Raw genomic sequence first — 21,885 nt, forward strand, 5'->3', positions numbered from 1 at the left:
CACTGCAACACTGTCATGCATTCCCAACCAAACTTGTTTTTACTGTTCTTTTTTGTTCCTTTTCATTCAATTGTTATTTCCAGTTTCAGCATCCAGGCAAAGCATGAGCGGCTGAAATGAGCTTCCTCCGCAGGTTGGCCGGGCGCTCCCTTAGAGATAGGGTGAGGAGTGTTAAGTGTGTTGAAACGTGTTGAGAAATGCACTATAAATAAATATAAACTTAAATGTCTGTTTTATCAGTTTTATTTCTGTACAATAGCTTCGATTGTGCAAATAGAGCAAATGTACAGAATGACAACTTGAAGAGGGTTGTAGCTCAACTAGTCAAGCTTTTACCCCACCTCTCAGGGCAACAGTTACCTTAAGAAAATTGTTTATTGTCACAATAAATATAAAACATATAGATAATAATATGTTGAAACTAGCAGGATAATTGTTACAGAGTGATATGCAGTACCATTACTCAGCTTGAGTCTGTTACATAGTTACATAGTTTACATCGACTTATGATTACACTGCTTAATGTTATTTTGTTTCTACGTATATGGCCTTCTTCAGAAAAAGCTGCTCTTTCCTTGGTCAGATGTCCACCACACACCCTGGAGCATTGGTTCTTATTGCATCAGATATGACTTTCGCTCCAGATTCTCCAACGCCATTTCCCTGCAAACTGCAGAAAACCACACAGGTACATTTTTAAAATGAGCAAATGAGAATTTGGAGTCATCCTTGAAAGCCTGCCCTCTCTGACAAACACGCACACATTTACAGATATAAGACAATAAATGAGAGAGGTGGAGAAGACAAATCTTACTTGATGTATGTTAGCTGGTGGTTTCCCTTTAGGGCTGTGGCAATGAATATGGCTCCATCCATACCCAGAGAGTTCTCCTGCAGACTGACAATGCACACAGCAACAAATTGTGTTGTACTTTAGTCAAATATACATTAATATAGGTATAAAGCTTTTATTTCCAAATGCAACATGCTTGATATATGAATCCCTACACTAGGAACTACCTTCCAGCTAACCAGTCAACAAAGAGAGGGATTAAAAACAGAGCAAAATTTTTCCACTCCCAACATTGTGCCTTGGTCAAATATACTGTATCTGTGAAGCTGAAGTAAGAGCAACATATATAAACTGGGAGAGTATATTCACATGCGCTTACATAACAGAAGACATGCCTTTAGAAAAAGAATTTTCTTGTACACAGATGTGCTAAACTGCATAATGTAATAAAAAGGTAATCTCTGCTGAATGCCTTTTTAAATAAGACGGCTGAAAAAATCTCACTGCTTTCTATTAGGAAAAGAGACGGTCACAAAAATTTTGTTTCACATGGATGACAAAAAGCTCAATCAGGACTTACTTCAGTGACTTGAGGCTTCTGTTGCTTTTCAGTGCATTAGCCAGAGCCTTCGCTCCCTTCATCCCTACAGTGTTCCCGCGTAGACTGAAACATACAATAGAAAAATGTGCAAATATCAATTACAAGACCCCAGGGACAAAAAGGTGTTAGGGACATAACTGAATAGTGAAATAGATACTTATTAAAGCAGTTCACTTCTTTTTATTAATGCCACTGAAAAGAATGTGCTGCTTTGGGCCCCCTGAGTAATGAAAAAACTGGAGAGGTTCACAAAAAGCTGATGTATACTGCATATTTTGTTAACCTTTTCCCCTAATTCTTGTGCTATTACATAGAAGGAAATATTAATTCTAATTAAGTTCCAGGACAACTAAAAAACTCTCAATGACCCAACTATATTTTGTCATAGTTGTGATATCCGGCTGAATGTCTGATAATAAAAGAACAGTGTGACACTGAGAGCTTGGACTCACTCCAGCGTTTGCAGGGTTTGGTTGGACATCAGAGCGTCTGCCATGGCAATGGCGCCATTCGTCCCCGCTGACACCCCCTGGAGACTAAAGAGACAGCACACAAAACACTGAACACACTGGGGAAAAATAGAAAACAACAAATTGTATGAATCACAGCTTTTGTGTGATATTTATGTGTACAAAAACGTCTGTCTTCTGTCATTCTATGTCACAGAATTTTAATGACTTGCACCCAGCTGTAATGCCAACCATAATGTACGAAGAGATGAGTTGGTTTTCAGGGCCTCAGCAAGAAAAATGACGCCTTCATTTCCAATTGCATTTTCCTGTAGACTGCAAGCACACAAAGACACCATGGCAATTGTAAATATGAATACCACCTGGTGATTACATTACATTTTCACGTAACTGTTCTGTTGCTCATAAAGACTAAAAACATTTAACACTAATTTCTAATTTCCTTGACACAGCAGGGGTTTGACATGCTGACTAGGTCATTTTAATGAGAGAAACCATTGTGTGGGAAAAGGGTTAGTGAAATTAAGATTAACAAAGGGAGGCTGACAAACTATTTGCCTTACTCCAGGAGCTGCAGTGTGACATTGGAGAGGAGGGCATGGGCCAGAGCTTTAGTGGCAGTGGATTTGATGAAATTCCACTGGAGACTGTGAAAAGAGAGAGAGGGAGAGAGGTATGTGAGTTTTCTGCAGGACTGGAAGCACATCTAATCCAGCAGTGTATTTAAGTACTATGTTGATGTACTCAGACTTTACTTCAGTATCTCAGTTTTCTGCTAATTCTGCTCCAGAGTTCACATTTTCTCCCACTACATTTATGGGATTTATGTGATTTTATCATTACTTCCCCCACTGATTTTTATGTCACAAGTACATGTTATTCTGGTATTGTATGGTTGCATGGTGTTGGTGCTAATGACTGTTGACACTTTTTTTTTGTGTTGCAAAAAAATAGATACCCACTATATATTATGATATTGTGGCTTTTGACAAATGTTTCTGAAATACAGTTACAGTCATTCACATTGAGAAACAGGAACATTTTGAAAGTGTTTGAAGCTGGTGATGCCTGATCTGCTCTCAGGCTCTTGTGTGTGTCTACAGTGCATGCATGCTTGATTTTGCATCACAAGCCTCACTCACTGCAAAGAGGTGAGGCCTCGATTGAACTTGACTGCTCCAGCTATAGCTTGAATCCCTTCATCATGCAACAGGTTGGCTGTGAGACTGGGATACACACAGACGCAAAGACACACATATAAACAATAAATGCAAAGAAAAAGACAGATTACCACCTGAGATACACTTTAGGTGTTATACTGGAAGGTCAAAGACTTCATTATCACCGTATTTCTTCAAAGAGCCGCAGAGTTCATAAAGTTGTCTAATGGGACTTGCAGTTTGGCATTTACTGAAAGGTCGGACATTTCCATGCTCCCTTGGGTCATTACACTATACAATGCTATTAATGAGGTGACTCACTCAAGGTCCTGTAGAGAGTTGTTCTCATGGAGGGCATGGGCCATGTCCTTTGCTCCCTCCACCCCGATTGAGTTCTCCCTTAAACTAACCAACACAGGTAGATGGAGTCCTGAATAACATTGGTCTTAGCTTATTTTGGGAACAGAGAGAAGAAGAGTTTGATACTCACTTCAGGGAGACAAGGCCACGGTTCTGCTGAAGCGCCTTGGTTAAGGCCGTCATGCCCCTGTTGCTGATAGAGTTACTCTGAAGTCTGGCAAAAGAAAGGTTTTACACGTTTTACGGTATGTGATCAAAGGTCTAACAAACCATAGTGTAAAATGAATCGGCTGTAGACTTTTCAATAGAAGGTGATGGATTAAACAGAGACGACAGTGCACGCCTGTGCAGAGGGCACTGACTGAAGAGACAGCAGGGTGTGGTTGAATTTCAAAGCCTCTGCCAGAGCGATTGTTCCTTTGTCCCCAAGCTGGTTACTACAAAGACTGCAGACAAAAAGAAAAACACAGTAGACAGACCACATTAAGAAAAAAGTGAAGACACTGACACTGCTGGTGAGCTATTGTATCACTAAACACAATTATATGAATAAATTTAAGGAAAACTAAAAGCTTGCAGGGTTTTAAATGTTAAAAAATGGTTTCACAAGTATTAGTGCATAAACTATGACGTCATCAAAATCAATGGAGAGGATGAAAATATTATTTTAAGATTACATCAGCTTTGTGAGAGTCTGGTTTGTCCTCAGCGCATCTGCAATTCTTTTGGCTCCTCCTGCTCCGATTGTATTCTTCCGTATACTAAATCAATACACACATGGAAGACAAACATACTGATTATTCCCCATCATGAGCATAGGCACACGTGTGCACCATACATGCAACAAGCAGGAAGGGAAACGAAGATGAAACCCACTTCAGAGACACCAGTTTGCGGTTGCACTGCAGTACTTCTGCAAGGGCCTGCGCACCTTCCTCTTCAATGCCGTTGTTCTGGAAGCTGAGGAGCGGTGAGGGAAATTGAGCGGTTGCACCAACTAAAAATGTTTCACTGGCAGTTTGTGCACAAAAGCAAAACCTACAGCAATTAAACTCACTTGATCGATACCAGGACTTGGTTCATTTTCAGAGCTTCTGCAAGGAATTTTGCGCCTTTAGAGCTGATGTTGTTGTTTCGAAGACTGAGTTATAAACAGATGGTTAGATGACAGTAATGTAGGATCACATTTGAATTGCTAAGTGGCAATGAACTGCACAGGCATGAAAATATCAAGACAAAGATCAGTAGCTGTCTTTTTTATATAAGACAAATTTGTTATCTACAGATTAGGTCAAATGAACTGCAGGGGCCAATACCTAAAGAACAACATTACACTTAAAATTATAAGTCAGACAGTGATTTATATGTTTTCCCTTCAAGTGAGTGCAGATTTGGAAATTTGCTTCCAGTCTTTGGTATGAAACTTCACAGATGGCAAAGTATTCATGTTATAAAAATGAGCACCAAAATATTTACCTAATGATGTAATATACAATCTTAGACCTGCCAGCAGCAAAGACTGTGTAGCTTTAAGCTTGCTCTTGTTTACATGGACATGGATTTAGTAAGATTATTCAATATTGTGTATTACACACAACATCTTGACTGATTCCCACCCATTTCTTATTCTACATCTCATTCCCAATAACAGCATTTGAAATTTAAAGGTTATGGCCTGTTTTCAAAGGCAAGAAAAAGATCTCACTTGAGAGAAATTAGCGTCCGATTCACCAGGAGGGCTCGACTCAAGGCTTTGGCACCTTTGTTCCCAATGGCGTTCTCAGCCAAACTGAACAGATGCATAAAAGAAGTTAGATTCATATGCCACCATATGTTGCTTTACCTTGATAAAAAGTGCAATCTCACCTTATCTTTTGAATATGGCAGTCTTTGGCGCTCAGGAGGCTTCCTAGCAATTCCATGACATCATCTTTGAAGTGATTGTTCTCTAACCTGTTGAACAGATAGAACATGACCTTTCAGCTTTTCTCCTCAAATACTGTTCATTGAGTGACAGAGATTTCAGGAGCTGACCTGAGGTGGGTGCAGTACAGCAGCTGTGGGAGCAAACATTTCACGGTGGCGTAGTTCAAAGAGCCTGTCAGGTTGGTCTGTTTGCTGCAGTGGGGAGACACATGCAGCAGGTAGCCCAGGACAACACAGTGAGCCCGTGTTAATTTTCCCGCTAGGCTACCAAGCCGCAAATCCTCCTCTACGCTCCGCAACAGCTCTGTGTGTTGCAGCTCCTGTAAACAATAAGCCAGGTTGACTGAACGCAGGGACACCACAGCCCCCCCGCTGACCAAGAGGCCTTGTAAAAACCCTGCTGCCCAGGCCTTCTGATTGCCATCATCCTTCCCGATAGTCAAAAGCCCAGAAAGAGGTTTCAGTGCCACTGGGCAGAGCAGGCCTGTCAGGAAGCGCACAAACACATCCAGGTGACCATCCTCAGCTTGTTGTGAGTGCTGAAAGACACTTCTGAAGTGGTTCTGAAAACCAATTTTGGGCCAGGACATGGTGCTCTCTGAGAACAAGTCAAAGATGGCCCGCTTGGAAGAGACATGGTAAAACGTAGCTCCCAGAAACTCCTGCAGAGTCAAATGAGTGAAGCGGTATGTTGTGTAGATGATCGACTCCACGCGGAGCAGGACTCCAGCACCAAGGCTGCTTTGAGTTAGCAGGAGATCTACCCCATATGCCCTGAGATCCTGCTCACTGAAGGTGTACTTGTGTTTGAGAAGCCCATAAAAAGCCAGTTTTCCAAGATTTGCCAGGAGTTTCCGATTGCTCCCATGAAGTTGCTCCATTTTTACAGGTTCCCTGCCTCTTGGTTCACCTACTTCTGCCTTCATGCAACAGAAGTGGGCGTAGAGCTCAGTACAAGTCTTTGGAAGGCTTTCTGTTTCACTCTGCATAATGTACAGCAGAGTATCAGCTACTATCCAGCAAATGCATGGTATGTAGCACATCACCATCATGGTCTTATGTGACTCCAAGTGGGCCCATATTTTGCTGGCAAAATCCCTCTCAGAAAAGTGGTGGTTCAGGAAGATCTGGATGTCCTCCGGGCTGAATCCTGGGATCTCAGTCACCCTGTCAACAAGTCCTCCAGGGATGAACGAGGCCACTCCTGGCCTGGAAGTCACCCACACTGCTACATCAGGGAGCAGATTCCCCCGGATGATGTTAGTAATTAAGTCATCAATGGACACCTCTTTCTTTGGGTCACTGCACGGTGCCGCATCAGAGAAGTTTAAAGTGCAGCGGAATTCATCCAAACCATCAAGTATGAGCAGAGTCCGGCAGGAGCTGCTCAGAACCAGACTGGGATCTGTTAAATGAGGGAAAGCCATTTTTATCAGCCTCTCAGCTGAAAGCTTGTCCAGTGCGTTCAGCTCACAAAAGGTAAAAGGTAAGACGAAGCTAATGTCTGCACAGATAGCTCCTCGGCTCCACTGTCTGATGAAGTGTCGGACCCAGGTGGTCTTCCCAATACCAGCCACCCCGACTGTGAGGGAGACCCTGGGAGGAAAACTGACCCGCGTCATGGGCTCCAGAAATTTGGTGAGCCCCAGTTGTCTCAGATGAGTCCTTTTGCCCCCTCGAGTTGCCCCAACCTGCATCAGGTCATGCTCCTTCTGCTGGAGGTCAGAAAGCCCATCAACCAGAAGTAATGATCTTGAGGAGATGTTCAGCTTGGAGCAGCTGACTGAATCTCTGTCTTTGTACTGCTCATATCGCCGTAACAACACCTCTTTGTGCTCCTTCACCATGTTCTCTGAAAAAAGGAAAATTGATGGTTATTTTTCATTTTTGGATTTCCAGAAAATTGGAGCAGGAAATTAGCTGTATTTACATGATGTTTTTAGCTCGAGACGGGTGCTTTCCAATGTGTGAGTGTATGTCAGTGTGTGTGAACCCACACTCACTGACACAGTACTGACACAAAACTACTAAAAAGCTCACCAGGAGCAACTTGGGACTTATCATTTGTACACATCATCATTTAAAAGAATACCCAGCACAGAAAGTGAAGCCTCTTACCGTAGTTTATGATGAGTTTTGCCACCTGAGAAGATGAGCTCTCTATGAAACCCCGCAGGACATCAGAGCCCTGAGTGTCTTTGCCAGTGAATATAGTTGTGAGTGCGGTGACTTGGTCGTGCAGCCGGCCCGCTTCCTTGATCTTGTTCTCCTCAGCCAAACTCAACACATCCACCTTTTTTAGGTGGGTTAACATCTCCTCCAGGAAGGAGGTGGTAGTGAAGCGTTGCAGCTGGTCTTGATGATGTTGGATCCAGCCAACATCTGCACCAAACAGCACAAAACAGAGAAAAATCAGGACTAATGGGATTATCAAAAAACAATGAAAATTGTTGATTTTGGCCCAAAATGCCTTTTCCTTTTTTTTTTTATTAGATTAGAAAGCATTACTGAAAGTGAGAACATTCACTTCTCTGCTTTAATTTTAAGTGTATGTGGCAGATTTCATCATGTTATAAAAAAGGATCATTTATTGGAAGGACCGCCACAGAAATTTCGAGGATTAACTTTTTTGAAAATAAGACAAAAACGTCCACAATAACATAAGAAAACGGAGACTACTCTCTTACCGTCTGTTTCTGCTTGTGAAGAGAGAGAGGACGTAGACTGAAGATCCATGTAGCAGTCGTCCTGCCACATGATGCGTTTGCTTCGGTCCAGGATAGAATCGTAATGTGTCTTCCTGTCCATGAGCGAGTTTGATATTTTCTGCCCGCAGATGTTCCTGTTTGTGCCTACACAATGCAGAGCAGCATTAATGTGCAACAAGCATTAGAGGCTGTGATGAAGGGAAGTGAAGAAATTAACCAAGGCCTCAATATCTTGAAAAACATCAGGATCTGTTAAAAAAAGCAACAGATACTTCACTATCAAATAGAGATTGGCGTAAAGAAATATTTATTTATATTGATTACAATGAAATGAATTCCTTGTAAACTACAGTATCTTTCTTTGCCACACATGATGCTGAAGGCTGTGTTCATGATTAAAAAACATCTCTTCTGCTACTTTTTGACCTCACGTCTGTATTTTATTCTAGTGATCATGTTTATGAATGAGTGTTTGGTTCTTTTGGTTCTGTTTCCTAGAAAGAAAAGTCTCCATGGATACACTGCTGTTTTTGGTCATTACCCTGCTATTAACCCCAGACTGAGAAGACTGTGCACTTTAGCTTTTAAAAGACTTCTATCACACACAATCTATTCTGTTTTTCCGAGCATCTTTCGTAGCATTTCTAAAATCCTTTTCAAATTGTTTAACTTCTGCAAAGCACGTTTTATTGCTTTCATGGTAAAAGTGGTCACAGTGCATAAATATAGCTTGGACGTATAATTTAATATGAATACATGTTTGTACAATTAACTGCAGTGAAAGTACTGCATACAAATTAAGTGATGTCTGAGGTTTTGCTGAGACAACGTGAAATAGCAAACACCTTCCTGTGTGGTATGTTGCTGATCACGTAACTTCTTACAAAGGAAGCAAATTCAAATTGCCAGACCTCAGATGCACGAAAGGCAGCCTGCCAGCTTCCGGTGTTAAGTTAAAAACCAGCCGATAATGTCGTTATGTGCTGGGCAAATGTCGTGCATGGATGAGCAGGTGATGGATAGCTACAATGATCCAGAATAGCCTGTAAAATTACAAAATTATTTAAAAAACAAAACAAAAAAACAAAAGCAAAAACTAGCAGTACCATGTGCATGATGTTATGCATGCCTGCACTGCACTGAAACAAGCCAAGCATATGCATTCAGGAATTTAAACAAAACAAATATGAGGTGTAGGTTTACACTGGAAATGAAGAGCAGCTTATTGTAAAGTGAATGAAAGTCTGATAAAGGCGTTTTATTTCGTTCTAATTAGCCCGGGACAAAAACAGACGTCTCGTCGACACTGGGTGTGAACATTTATGGCTGGAGTCTTTTTAGAAACCTTCTGTAGCTGTGAAAGCCAAAAATTTAAAGCGTTTTAAACAGACCACAAAAACGGAGGTAACTCACCAGGCGCGGATGTCGAAGTTGTCTCAAGGTGTCAAAGCCTGAAAAAGGCTTCCCCCTCAGATGATTTATATAGTAGCACCATGATTCTCATGAAATCAGCATAGGACAAATACAGTGAGAACTGGAGAAATGTCCAAGACAAACACTAGCGAGCAAATGAAACCAGTCACAAATACTCTGGAGCTGAAATCATCATAAGTGAGTATACTGTTCCTATAGACACTGCAGCTCTTTCCTGTCTATCTAATCTGCCTTCCTGTGCTGTGGTTAGCAGGTTGAACAGTAAAATGAAAGAAAAAAAAATTGGCTTAGTGCTTGTGCACGCAATGTGACATGGACCGAGCTCAACTATGTAGCTGGTGTCAAACCACAGATGAGTTGAGGTGAGAGATAGGTGATGATCATGATCGCTTTTATTAAGGTTTGTCAAAGGGACCTGTAGGTTGAAAATGATTTAGAAAATGACCTCAATGTAAACACTGTTCTCTAAGCAACAAGCAGGATACACATCAGGTTCTGTTCTCTGAAGCATATATGCAAATTTCAAACCTGCTACATGTGAGTAATACTGGAACAGAAACACCGAAAAAAAGTTTTTTTTTTTTTTTTTAATGATGTGTGGATGAAGATGAGACAAGGTTTTCTTTCTAGTGTCCCCCCTGACATGTGTGTTCAGTGCTGTAGACCACAAACAGTTACTGCACACTTTCAGGGTTCGTGTGTTCTTACAGCTGTGTTCAATTTGGGAATATGCAAAAAAATACAGACATATTCTTTCAGCCACACAACTCTTCCTTTATTTAAGAGTCAACACATTTGCATATCAATATATTATCTGGGGTATAACCTTGAGGTGCAGTTGCATCCTCCTGCTTTTTGTTTAAAATGTACTACAAGTGCTACTTAAAACAAATCCTAAAAAAAAAAACAAAAAAAAAAACTTTACACCAAAAGACAGTTCAAGATCATTACTTAACATCATTTCAAGGAGAAAATAGCAATTTGCTTACTTTGAAAGCTTAAAAAAAGTACTTCATATACACAATTTTGCTGGTTTTTCATGTATTGGAGGCTTTTAATTTTACAAAACAGCTGAACTTTAATGAAAACAGTAGTGTTGCTGCAAAACAAATCAGATTTTATAGGGTTAATTTGTCTTCAAAAGGGGTGTATAACATCAGGAAAATGGTCCTGAGGAGGAAAATGTCCTCAATAAGCAAATTAAAGCAAACAAGTAAAAATCTTTACACCTCAGCAGAAGAGTAAGGCAACATTACAAGGCAAGCGGCACACTGATATTATCAACACAGAGCACATCCAAGCATAGGTTTATTTAATGGCACTTTGTCTTTGCAATGTTAGGATTATTTTGAATAAACCTAGATTTAAATTTTATTAGAAAAACTGGAATCACACTAACTCATCCCATTGAAATTTTTCCATATTACTACAATAACTTAACATTTCAGAGTTGGCATTACTAACATCATATCCATAGTATTTACACTTATGGCTGGAGCAGAGATGGCTGTACTTTCCCTGTAATAAAACAGGAATCAGCTTAACAAATAACACAGGTCATAGGAACAGTAGAGGTTTCATATCCAGTAAAAACACACAAGTGAAGCATAAAATAGCTCTGATTATTTTTTTTTCTCCATCTCAATATCAAGCAATATCACCTCAGTTTCTTCAATTTCCGCCTCTCACATCCTTATTTTCTCCCAGAAAGAAAATGTAAACAGTTTGCTCGAAGTAAGCACACAAAAGTGGTTACAGACACTCATCGCAAGTTAGCTGAAGACATTCACATTAAAAAAAAAAACAGACAATCAAGCCCTTTGAGTGACTACAGTCTAAAATGGACTATAACAGCATGGAGCAGGAAAATAAAGCAGGAAGTCGACCCAGTTTGAAGAATAAATGGGAACTCAACAAATATTATCTTGGGTATAAAACTTCCTGTTAAAAGACTGAAGTACCAGCTGAGAATGTGATGAACCTCTAGCCTAAGATTCAAGATCAGGCCTGATTCATTTTTTTAATTTAAAAATGTCTTTATCTAAGGAAGCTTAAACAAGTCAACAGACATGACCATTTAGGACTCAAGTTTTTCTTTTCTTTTTTCTTTTTTTAAATCCTCCCTTTTATCTTCATTTTCCTTTAAAAGTAGTAAACAGCACTGTTCACAGGCAATAGTTACACACTACACATGATTTTATCTTATGTTACAATTATTATCTTACAGTTCAGATCACTGGCTACCTGATTTGATGTTTTTAGTGTCACTGGTGCCATGAAGCATCACGTCACACACCGGATGCAATTGCAGTGTTAACTGCCAACTACGAGCCCTCTTCATCAGCGATCTCCCACAGACATAGAGAAGGACACTTGTGGTGGCATTTCATTTCAAAACAATAGCACAATCACTTACGCACAGGTCAGATCAACCTCTAATTACACCCCCCCCCCCCCCCCATCTGCTCGCTCTGCTGAAGCTCCACACACACAAGCACTTACTAATACAAACACGGTGATTCAAAGCCGGGATTATAGATCTGACAGCCCCTCTCCGTGTTCGCTCAGCTCCATGGTGTAATAGTCCAGAGGACGCCTGGGAAAACAGATTACAACAATATCAACAAACCTGCATACGGTCAATTCCCTGGGAGACTACACATGCTAGTTACACTACAGCCTCTAATTCAAACTATTCCTAAGGGAATTTTATTGACAAAGTTTAATATTTACCATTTTTTGAAGCCCACTCTGCCTTCACCCTGATTTATCTTTTTTATTCTGTGATTTGTTTCGTCTCCCACAGTGACTTTCAACTTGCGTAGCACAGTTGTGAGCTTGTTACTAAGATGTTATGGTCTGTGGCAATACTTGCACCTGAAACATGAACTTCCCCTCTCTATGACTGCTCTATGTTAACATAAAATGTCAACAAACGTAAGAGGGCCTGTTTCATCCTGAGCTATAGCGTCACACGTCAAACCTGATGTTTCACACTTGGGGGAAAACAAACTATTGTGTTGGAATAGGACAATGTTTTCACGTTCACATAATTGAGACACATTAGAAAAAGAACAATTGAAATTTAAGCAGCAGTGTCAGAAACTATTTCTAACATGGATTAGGCTTCAAAAACATTGGATCCAACATTTCCCATGGTGCAATTTAATAATCTGGCTATGTGATCATTCCTAGTGAAACATACAGAAATAAGATGCTGTTGTCATGACGGAAAGAGGTAGCAAGAAATGGAAAAAGTACAAGAACAAGAGTCCTCACCTCCTCCTGTAGAAATATGTGAACAGAGCGACTCCTACTCCTATCACCAGGAGAACTGCTATGATCCCCCCTATCTGTAACCCCAGGGTCGATGCTATGAGACAATCAAATGAAAACTCAGTTAAGATTTTCTGAACAAGCTTATGAGTTTAAATACAAGATGGCCTGATGAAACGTAAAACCAGCAGCAGATTCTACAAGCCCACGTAGGACCTGTAAAATCCCCCAGCTGTCTTTGTGGAGGCCAGCCTGCTGAGACCAAAGCAAGCAGTTAATGATTTAACTCTTTTTACTGAGCTATGTTTTAACATCTCTGGATTCAATGTTCATCATTAAAAACTACACTTTGTTATTTCAGCATTTAACACTTGAGAGTACTTGAAGTAGAACTGCTGAAGATTTCAGTCCTGGCTGATTTAGCTGCGGTCTTGGTTACTGGGGGCAACATTAAGCGTGGATTAATAAAACAGCAAACACTCCTGGAGTGGCTGCACTCAGCCTAGGTGGTTTTTCATGTAACAGCAGGGCAGTAAAATTGGTTAAGTACTTTCAGGGCCAGACTTCATATACCAGACTCACAGTGCAACAGGGTTTATTACGTACAGCGTATATAACATCAGAGTTTGTCATAAAAAGCCTGAAATTATATTTATCTGTACATTTAGATTTTATACATTTCTCCCGATACTGCTTATTGTAACTATGGCTCTAAAAGCCCTCAAAAAGTTCAGCCTTATTTAATTCTTCGATGTTACAAGTGACTGCAGGACTCAAAAATTCTGTTGAGACATTGATTTCATTATATATTTGATATCGACACTAAATAAGATCATTTTGACACATTTTATAGAGGACTCACCACCAAAGGCTGGAGCCTGCCACGCTCTGTCTCAGTCAGTACATTACGAGAGCATACCGAGGAGATTTAACAAGCTCATTAGTATTCAAGTGATGATGAGTTCGTTTTGACACCTACTATTTTAAGCATAAACTAATGTTCTGTTTGTTGGGCAGCTGGTGATATGTGCTAAAAAAAGATGCTAACCTGTGCTTGTGTAACGGTCCGTGGAGGGGGAGGAACAGACGTCTCCCTGAGCTGATGAAGGATTCATGTGTGACGTCTGGATGATGAGGGCCTTCTGGTGGTCCGACAGAGCCTGGATGCTCCCCCACACTCGCAGCCACCCGGACACGCAAGAAATGTTGGCACCTTAAACATAAACAGACGCTGTTTCATAATCTGCAGGACATTGTTCAACATGTGCTCCAAGAGTCAGCTGTGATGGTGTGTTCCTGCAACATGAGCACATTTCATTATCGCCACTTTAATACATCTCCATGGTAACAGCGTCCTGCGGCACGGTGTTGACTGTTTGGAGTCAAGTTCTCCCCCTGATGCAGTGATGCCGGTGGGCTGTAACCTTTTCTTTTTCACTGAAATCCTCTGAACAAGCATGTTTCAAAGCTCTTTTCCAAACAGTGTGAACGTGCCTAACCTTGGAGATACAAGGCAGAGATGCCGCAGTGACACCTCTGCTCCAGGTAGTCGGCCACCTCGGCGACTCCCCTCCTCTGTATCAGACCGCTGCAGTCTGTGGAAAGAACAAGGTATATTTACTCTATTATGACCATAATACATAATAATAGATCATGGTTTTTGACAACAAAATAGCTCAGTGTCACATTAAGGTTTTGTCTTCATTACTGTAATTTTATTTTATGGATATTTTCACCTGTACTGGACAGGTAGAAACAAGGAACGTGAGGAGAGAGGCTTGACATGCAAAGGTCCCCAGCTGGGATCACACAGGGACAATGCACGCACTTAATCAGGCTCTAGAAAACTATAAATGCTGTGAATGTTTTAAGTTGTGTATGCAATGTCTGCATGCACAAAAAGTATATTTAAAGTCATTATGTGTAGAATTGGGATGTGATTCTGGTATTTCTAATAACACAGCGATTTAAAGTAGCAAAGCATGATTTTAAATTGAATTTAAAAAATTGCCTCAATGAACTACAACAAGAAGACACCCTCTATTTTCTGCATTTGAAGTAGTTCATTTAGAGTATCTCACCTCCTGACTGCTCATGCCAGTCACTGGACTGGGGTCCGAGGCAAAGATCGATGTTACTGGAGAAGGCGGCGCTCGGACAGAGGTTGGTGCCGTCAGGTGTTGGGGAGGAGCTCGTCCAGGAGGAAGGGCTCCTCACCTCACAGCAGGAACACCGACTGAGTGAGACAGGGCCATCTTCCACTGACCTGCACATTCACGGAACAATAAATGTCTTAGAAATACATAAATCAAAACAAACAGTAGCTTTCCATGCATAACAATTAGTTTAAGAGAACAGTGTATTTTCAAACAGTTACGGTAACAGTAATGATGTCTCAAAAATGCCCAGAGCATAAGAAATTAAATTATGTCTTTGTTTACCTGAGAGCTGGAATCACTTGTCTCCCTCTGGCAGTGGACAGGGAGGAGAGCAGCTGCTGGTTTTCACTGAACACAAGTGCATCTCTAAGGCTGGAGTTGGTCAGCGCAGTGCCAGCTCTGCAGACGCTGAACAGGTCGTAGCACAACACTACTGCTCCTCGTGCTGGTACTGTGGAGCCCTCCGGGAAAGTCTGATCTATCCAAGAGAGAGCAGAGGTAAAGGAGAGTATTGAGAGAGGGCGGCATTAGGCACAAAATCAGAATAAGAAAAAGTAAAGTGACAGAAAGTCTGTGGGAGGGAGACTATTATTAAGGAGGAGGTAGAAAATGTTTTGTTTCATTCATAAGCCGATCCATCTTGAGCAAGGTTTTCCGCTGCCCTCACCTGCTCCAGTGACATTTCCAATGATGTAAAATCCATCCAGGTCAATAGATCCGGTCAAAGGCAGGGCGATGACAGTCCCAGTGCGCTCCTGGTCAAACACAGTGAGCACCAGGCCATGCAGGTCAGTCATGGGGAGGCCGTGCAGCTCCACAAAAGCCCTCTGTTCGCTGTGATTGGTCCAGCGGCCACTAGCCACCTCGCTGATGACTACACCTTCAGGGGCTGGAGGTGGGCGTGGACAGCTGTTTTCTCTCAGAGGAGTGGGCGGAGCAACCTGTAGTGATCCACGCAGAGCTTAAAAATGGCAGTATATTTCCCATAATCAGATCATTTAAATATTAATGAAAGAAGATGGGACTCTGTTTAGCTAAAACATACTGCTTTCCTTTAACATTGTTCATATTGATTAGAAATGAAGGTTGTTTTTCTACAATAGTAGGTTTCTGTCATGTCTGTAAATCAGAGTTAGTCAGCAGCATCACTATTAGCCGCTAAGCTATTATAAGACAGACCCTTTGTACTCACTGAAAAAGCAGACAGGTCATAGGGGTAAAGGCCTCTACAGCGGCTCAGGGCCTCATCACCAGGCAGAACCTCTGGATCCTCCAGCAGAGGCAGCTGTCCTGGGGTCAGTGCTTTACTCAGCTCCTGCGCCTCCCTATCTGACCCTCGCTGCCGGTATACAACTGCATCCAGCAGGCCTTTGGTAGGAATCCCCCTTTGTGCAGCTGATGGTGCGCCATAAAGGCTGCGGTAGAGCGCCACAGCGTCCGGCCCGTTCTGGATGGTATTTGGAGGCAGTCGAAGCGATGGAGCTGGCACCAACCTGTCGCTCCCCAGCAGAAAGTAACCCTTAGAAGTGGTGAAGTGCCCGCTCAGGCTGATTTCTCTGTAGGGTTTGTTGTTGTGTGCGCTGAACAACAGGATCCAGATGCCCTGCAGGGAGACTCTGCGACCAGATGGGTGCCACAGCTCAATGTACTCGCCATCCTCAGCTGCACCAGGGGTATCAGTGTTCAGTTCATTGATCAGGAAGTCACTGTTCCCCCAGGGAGGGAGGTGAGGCGGTGAATCTGTACCTCCTGGAACTGCTAACGTGTAAAAAAAGGCATTTATTAGTCAATGGTAAAGCAATAAAATAAATATGAAGATACAAGCAGCAAGCTGTTATTTTTATTTAATGTCATTAGCAAATCCTGCTACATTATTTTATCAAACAGACAAAACAGCTTGTTAACATCAGTCTAAGCGACGGAGGACCAAGTCCAAGACCAAGTCTGTGTTTACCAGAGACGAGTAGCTGTGTAGTTTCTCTCTGACAGTTTTTCCATGGTTCCCCAAGATGAAAACAAAAATCAGTTGGGTTTGCGTGCATATACATGCAGCTCCTTTGCCACGTGTGCCAAGTATTCAACAACCAACAATAGTCTCTCGCTGCAAATGACTCATCGTCATTTTCCCGTGTCCGCACACGGTCTCGCTCTCACATAAACTCAGGGCCATGACCTCATCAGTGACATCTGAGTACCAGGAAGAGTTTGTAACGTGTGCTGTCTGAAGAACGTTTACACATGTTATATAAAGTAGAAACTCTAAGGTTTCTGTTCCTGCTAACAGAGAAGACACAGACGCGACTAGGGTTGTAATGATACAGTTTATAGTAACTGGCTTATAATGTAATGCATATACGTGTACCTATTTAACATTTAAGTTGAGCAGAATTAAGTAGCAGAGAAACCATTACATCTAATATAAAAACACACAACTTTCTTTACCTAATAGCACATGTTTTCATGTCTTTGTTTGAACACACCCATTAAATGCTCACAGTGCTGGTGGAAAAAGTAAGCAAACTCTTAGATTTAATTATGGGTTGAACCTCCCTTGGCATCACTAATCTCTCATAAGCATTTCCAGTAGCTGTGGATCAGACCTGCACAAGGTTCAGGAGGAATTTTGGACCATTCTTTACAGAAGTGCTTCAGTTCAGCCGTACTCTTGAGACCACTCTCTGAGCTCATTACACAGCATCTGCCCCTGAGTTAGGATCTCAGCTCTGACTGGTTTACTCCAAAAAGTGGATTTTCTTTGTTTGAAAATTTTTGTAGTATCCATCTGTGTCCTAGACTGAAATCCCTTCTTTACAGTTCTTCACTCTAGACTGAATTTTAATATGTAAGAATCGTGAAACAACTCACCGATGTTGTGAGGGCAGATCTTTGGCCAGGGGCATTGGTTGGGCTGTCCAGGAGTTTGTGGGGCCTCCCAGAAGACACCAGGATCTCTGGCCCAGGTGGCCACACCACAGCGACTGAGGTAGAAGCCTCCCTCTCTCAAACTGACAAAACAATCATTAGAGAAAGCATTACAAAACCAGCCTTAATTTAAATGGCTCTTAAACCACAATGGCAAATGCAGGTTTACTTCCACAAACCCAGAGTTTCTCTCCTCCTCTCCCGCTGAGTCTAAAGGAACTATCTGACAGGCTGTGTTTTAAGTTTAGTGAGTCATAACACAGAGTTGCAGCACTGGAGCTCCACTGATGATGGCTTTTCATGTCATCCTTAACTCTTAGACTGAGGATCAACTGTTGTGACACCAAAAACTTGAGTTTCCATCTCATGGTTGGTCAACACAGAGCTCTGCGTTAAACCTGTTTCCCTGCTAACCTTCCTCATGTTAACACAGTCACTGTGAGCAATGTTATTGTGCTGACAGTGGCATTTTACTTAGAGCACCGCTGCATTTAACTACACCCACACAGAGCTGGTAGCATGGCTGTAAGTCCTTAATGGTGTTATATAATACCACATTTTTAACATCAAGGTGATCATTAAATGCATCAGTCAAATTCGAGTGTTTGAGTTTACTCATGACTACTGCTGATCTCTGATGACACACACCGAATAGAAAAAAAAAAAAAAAAACAGGAAGTGGTCACAAGCTGACCCTCTACCCCACTCCCTGAGCAAAACACGCCTCAAAACCATCATAGTTTCTTGCCTGTTGCTGAGTTGGTAGGGCTGTCTGCCTGGGATCAGAGTCTCTGTGAGGTTGGCACTAGGCTTGTTTCCAGGTCCAGCAAACACAAACGCATCTAAAGGCTGTATCTGGCTCAGTGGACCGCCCACAGGGAAGTCTGTAGCTCTGCCGCTGTAAATGGCCACTGCCCCAGACTCATCTCCTGAGAGGAAATCATAGGAGGAATAAAGAATTTACAAGAAAATGAAAGTGAATGAATGAATAAAATCTTGCCACAGCACACCAATGGCTTCCTCATGCAGCAAACCATTGAAATGATCTGGCTCATAGAAAACTCTAAGGTGTGGGAGACCTGTATGATCCTGAGGTTTAGAACAGGGTCACGACACCTGACGGCGCACTGACCTTTCATGTAGTTCTTCTCTATGGTCAAGGAAATCAACCCATTCCTGGAGGTGTCCACATCGACGTCCACACTCACACTGACCTTGTCCGTTCTCCCATCCAACACTACCAGCACCAGAGGACCTGCAGCTGGAGCCCCTGTCAGCTCCACAAACCCGTCCACCTGCCCTCCTCCCAGCTTCAGCTCAGTAATGACCGGATTGGTCGCTGGGGCGGCAGGTGGGGTGCAGTTGTTTCGCTGACCTGGGGAGGGTGAGGACACCTGAAAGCCCCAGCGATCTTCAGAGAGCAGGCATCTCTCAATGGACTCGTCCCCCTCCAGCGTTGTTTCATCCTCGACGAAGGCCGGTTCCCCAGGTGTCAGAATCTCAGCAAGGAACTCTGCTCCCCCAGTACGGCGGGTCATGTACACGACAGCGTCCACCAAGCCAACAGCTGTGACGTTCATCTTCTCGGTGTAGCGAGCAGCAGACGTGTGGTAGAGGACGATGGCGTCTGGACCATTCTGGACCGTGTTGGGAGGCAGGAGGATGGCCGGTTTGGGCAGCATGTCCACCGAGCCCACCAGGAAGAAACCTCTGTCATCTGTGCTCTGACTCTTGAGGTCCAGCACCTTATAGGCTATATTTCCATTTCCATTGTAGAACACGAGGGTGTAGCCGTCCAGCAGGGCCCGTTGTCCACTGGTGTGATACAGCTCCACGAACTCAGTGGTGTCCAGTCTGGGGTTGTCTGCGTTGATCTCGCTTATGATGAGGCACGGGTCACCGCTGACCACCACCACCATGCAGAGACAGATCACATGGGCCAAACCCTCCACCATCATTCACAGCTTTTCTGAAACGCCTGAACACCAGGACAGCGTCTGCAAAATATAGGAACAAAAACACCACCAGTTGCATTTTCATAGAGCTGATCAATCAAATTCTCAGACATGCATATTTATAGCTTTTCTTTAGATTTGACACTTAGGTAGGAAATGATGGCTGCCATTATCCATTTGTTTAATGAAGATATAAATGAATCGTGCAAAGAATAATCAGTTCCTCATTCTCCAAGACTCTAAATTAACTGATTGAGATTAAAAGCATCCAAGTGTTATGACTCTTAATAATGTGAAGGTGGGCTCCAGCAGATCCCCGTGACCCCGGTTAAGGAATAAGCGGGTATATAGAAAATGGATGGATGGATGGATGGATGGATAATGTGAAGGGCCACATCTCCACAGACGTTCCCAGCACTGTGATACAATTTTTTTTTTATGTTGACTACGGACAGACCAGATTCCCTGGACTCACAATATCATGAATGAGTCTTCTGTGACTTTTTTTTTTTTTTTTTTCATGGTGACATTGGGATCGCACGTCTTCGGCATGAGTCATGAAATGTTGCGAAACACACTAGCAAGCAGATGGAAACTTTGCATGAAACGGTAAAGAAATTGGATTAAACCCGAGAGCTAATTTTAAAATAAAAATAAACGATGAGATTAGTATCATTTTCAGGACTGCACTTAAAACACGCGATGCACTTTGATAATCATATATTACTTCATCAAATCCCTTAAAAAGCTTTAAGGCTGGAAATAAAACGTGTCTGCATTAGTTTGCACGACAGTCCCTCTCTGGGAAAAGCACGCCGGGACAAAAAGAAGATCTGTGGATGAAGAAAGAGCCTGTGGAGATAGAAATCTGGCCTGAAATGATCTCCCATCTCACCGCAGTTATTCCAGTCACGGTTAGGCTGCTATCCACGCATCTTTCCGTCGAAAAAAAAAGGCTGTCAATCTGCTTTTTATCAGTGCCACACAAGGTCCTAAAAGACGTCGCGACTGACCGTGTTTTGCTGCTCCTTTTCGGCCAGGGGTCGCTCGGTGCACCGCGGAAAGCGCTCGGTTGGATGGAGGAATCGCCAGCCGTCGGAAATAATGTTGGGAAAGTTTTGTTTTCTGCCCTCCGCCGCTCCCTTCATTCACAAAGCAGCACTTGCTCCCCCCACACCCCCACCACCCCCGGGCTGTGGGCGGTCAGACTGACTGATGGGGATGATGCCTGCCAGGGAAGATCGCTCTCTTTCTCCTCAGTCCACATTCAGCCGCCCAGCTGAACATAAAGCAGCAGCAAACCCACCAAATAAACTGTGCATATGTTATTTCTGTTGTGGAGCTGTGTGATTTTAGGGATCTGGGAGCAAATGATATTCTGGTCCCGAGCTCATCCACAAGCAGCTTTGTAAAGACCTGAAGGGGGCCCCTGACCCTGCATTGTGAATGAATTGACACGGGGTTCAGTGGTGAGACCAGGTTACTGTTTCTAACAGCATGTATAATAGCTTATATTGGTGTTTGGTTTTTGAGAGATTCTTAAAAGCTGTATTAGTACTTTTTGTAGATGTGGGCTGTTGGAACTTCGACAATAAAACCCATCAAAACCTCTTGCAAGGTGAATGAAAATCTGGATCATGCGAGGGGTAAAAGATAAAAGATTGAATTATTGTGGTGTAAAGACCATATATGAGAAGTGAAATATTACTGAGCATATACTGGTGTAGAGACTATATATAGGAGGGGAAATATTATTGAGCATACACATGTAAAGGCCATATATGGGAACGAGCTGAACAGCAAGAGTTACAGTTGAGAAGGGTGTAATCACACTATATAACCACTGTGTGTTTCCTTGTTTTGAGTTCTGTGGCTGCATGCATTAGAAATAGTGTCACAGAACTCCAGATACATCTGACCATATTTGCTCATGTAATCTGTTTTGCTGTGGAAACAATAAAAGTATAGAATCTTCAATGGGCTACTGACTGATCTCTTCAAATAAACCAACTCGGGGGGACACAGTTGTGGTTCATGTCCCAACAATCACCTGCTGGGCAAAGCAGGCTACTGTCCAGGGGCCACTGCCCCCCGAGGGCCCCCCTTAGATCCCCAGGTTCA

General features: G+C 42.5%; 2 protein-coding genes across 4 annotated transcripts; both read right to left on the reverse strand.

Annotated features, from left to right (window-relative positions):
- Positions 1–227: 227 nt before the first annotated feature.
- nlrc3 (NLR family, CARD domain containing 3) lies at positions 228–9,675 on the reverse strand. Its single transcript, XM_026315889.2, has 19 exons — positions 9,432–9,675; positions 7,998–8,162; positions 7,429–7,692; positions 5,419–7,162; positions 5,251–5,337; positions 5,090–5,173; positions 4,442–4,525; positions 4,261–4,344; positions 4,062–4,145; positions 3,747–3,830; positions 3,515–3,598; positions 3,346–3,429; positions 3,007–3,090; positions 2,428–2,511; positions 2,096–2,179; positions 1,847–1,930; positions 1,374–1,457; positions 815–898; positions 228–670 (listed from the first exon to the last, which is right to left on the reverse strand). Exons 2-19 carry the CDS (start codon positions 8,116–8,118, stop codon positions 580–582), a joined length of 3,399 nt encoding a protein of 1,132 aa, XP_026171674.1. The 5' UTR covers positions 8,119–8,162; positions 9,432–9,675; the 3' UTR covers positions 228–579.
- A 533-nt stretch (positions 9,676–10,208) lies between these two features.
- LOC113135847 (uncharacterized) lies at positions 10,209–20,954 on the reverse strand. Of its 3 annotated transcripts, none has more exons than XM_026316159.2 (12): positions 20,778–20,954; positions 18,942–19,806; positions 18,558–18,738; positions 17,753–17,892; positions 16,080–16,642; positions 15,555–15,828; positions 15,170–15,365; positions 14,810–14,994; positions 14,228–14,323; positions 13,777–13,941; positions 12,732–12,825; positions 10,209–12,048 (listed from the first exon to the last, which is right to left on the reverse strand). In XM_026316159.2, the coding sequence occupies exons 2-12, from the start codon at positions 19,765–19,767 to the stop codon at positions 11,985–11,987; spliced, it is 2,784 nt and encodes a 927-aa protein (XP_026171944.1). In that variant the 5' UTR covers positions 19,768–19,806; positions 20,778–20,954; the 3' UTR covers positions 10,209–11,984. The 3 variants fall into 3 exon arrangements, with proteins under 3 accessions (XP_026171944.1, XP_026171943.1, XP_026171942.1); XM_026316158.2 differs by having other exon boundaries at positions 16,080–16,645; positions 20,660–20,954; XM_026316157.2 differs by having other exon boundaries at positions 16,080–16,645; positions 20,778–20,953.
- Between the last annotated feature and the right edge of the window lie 931 nt (positions 20,955–21,885).

This window comes from Mastacembelus armatus, chromosome 19, assembly GCF_900324485.2.
Source record: "Mastacembelus armatus chromosome 19, fMasArm1.2, whole genome shotgun sequence".
Lineage (NCBI taxonomy): Eukaryota > Metazoa > Chordata > Actinopteri > Synbranchiformes > Mastacembelidae > Mastacembelus > Mastacembelus armatus.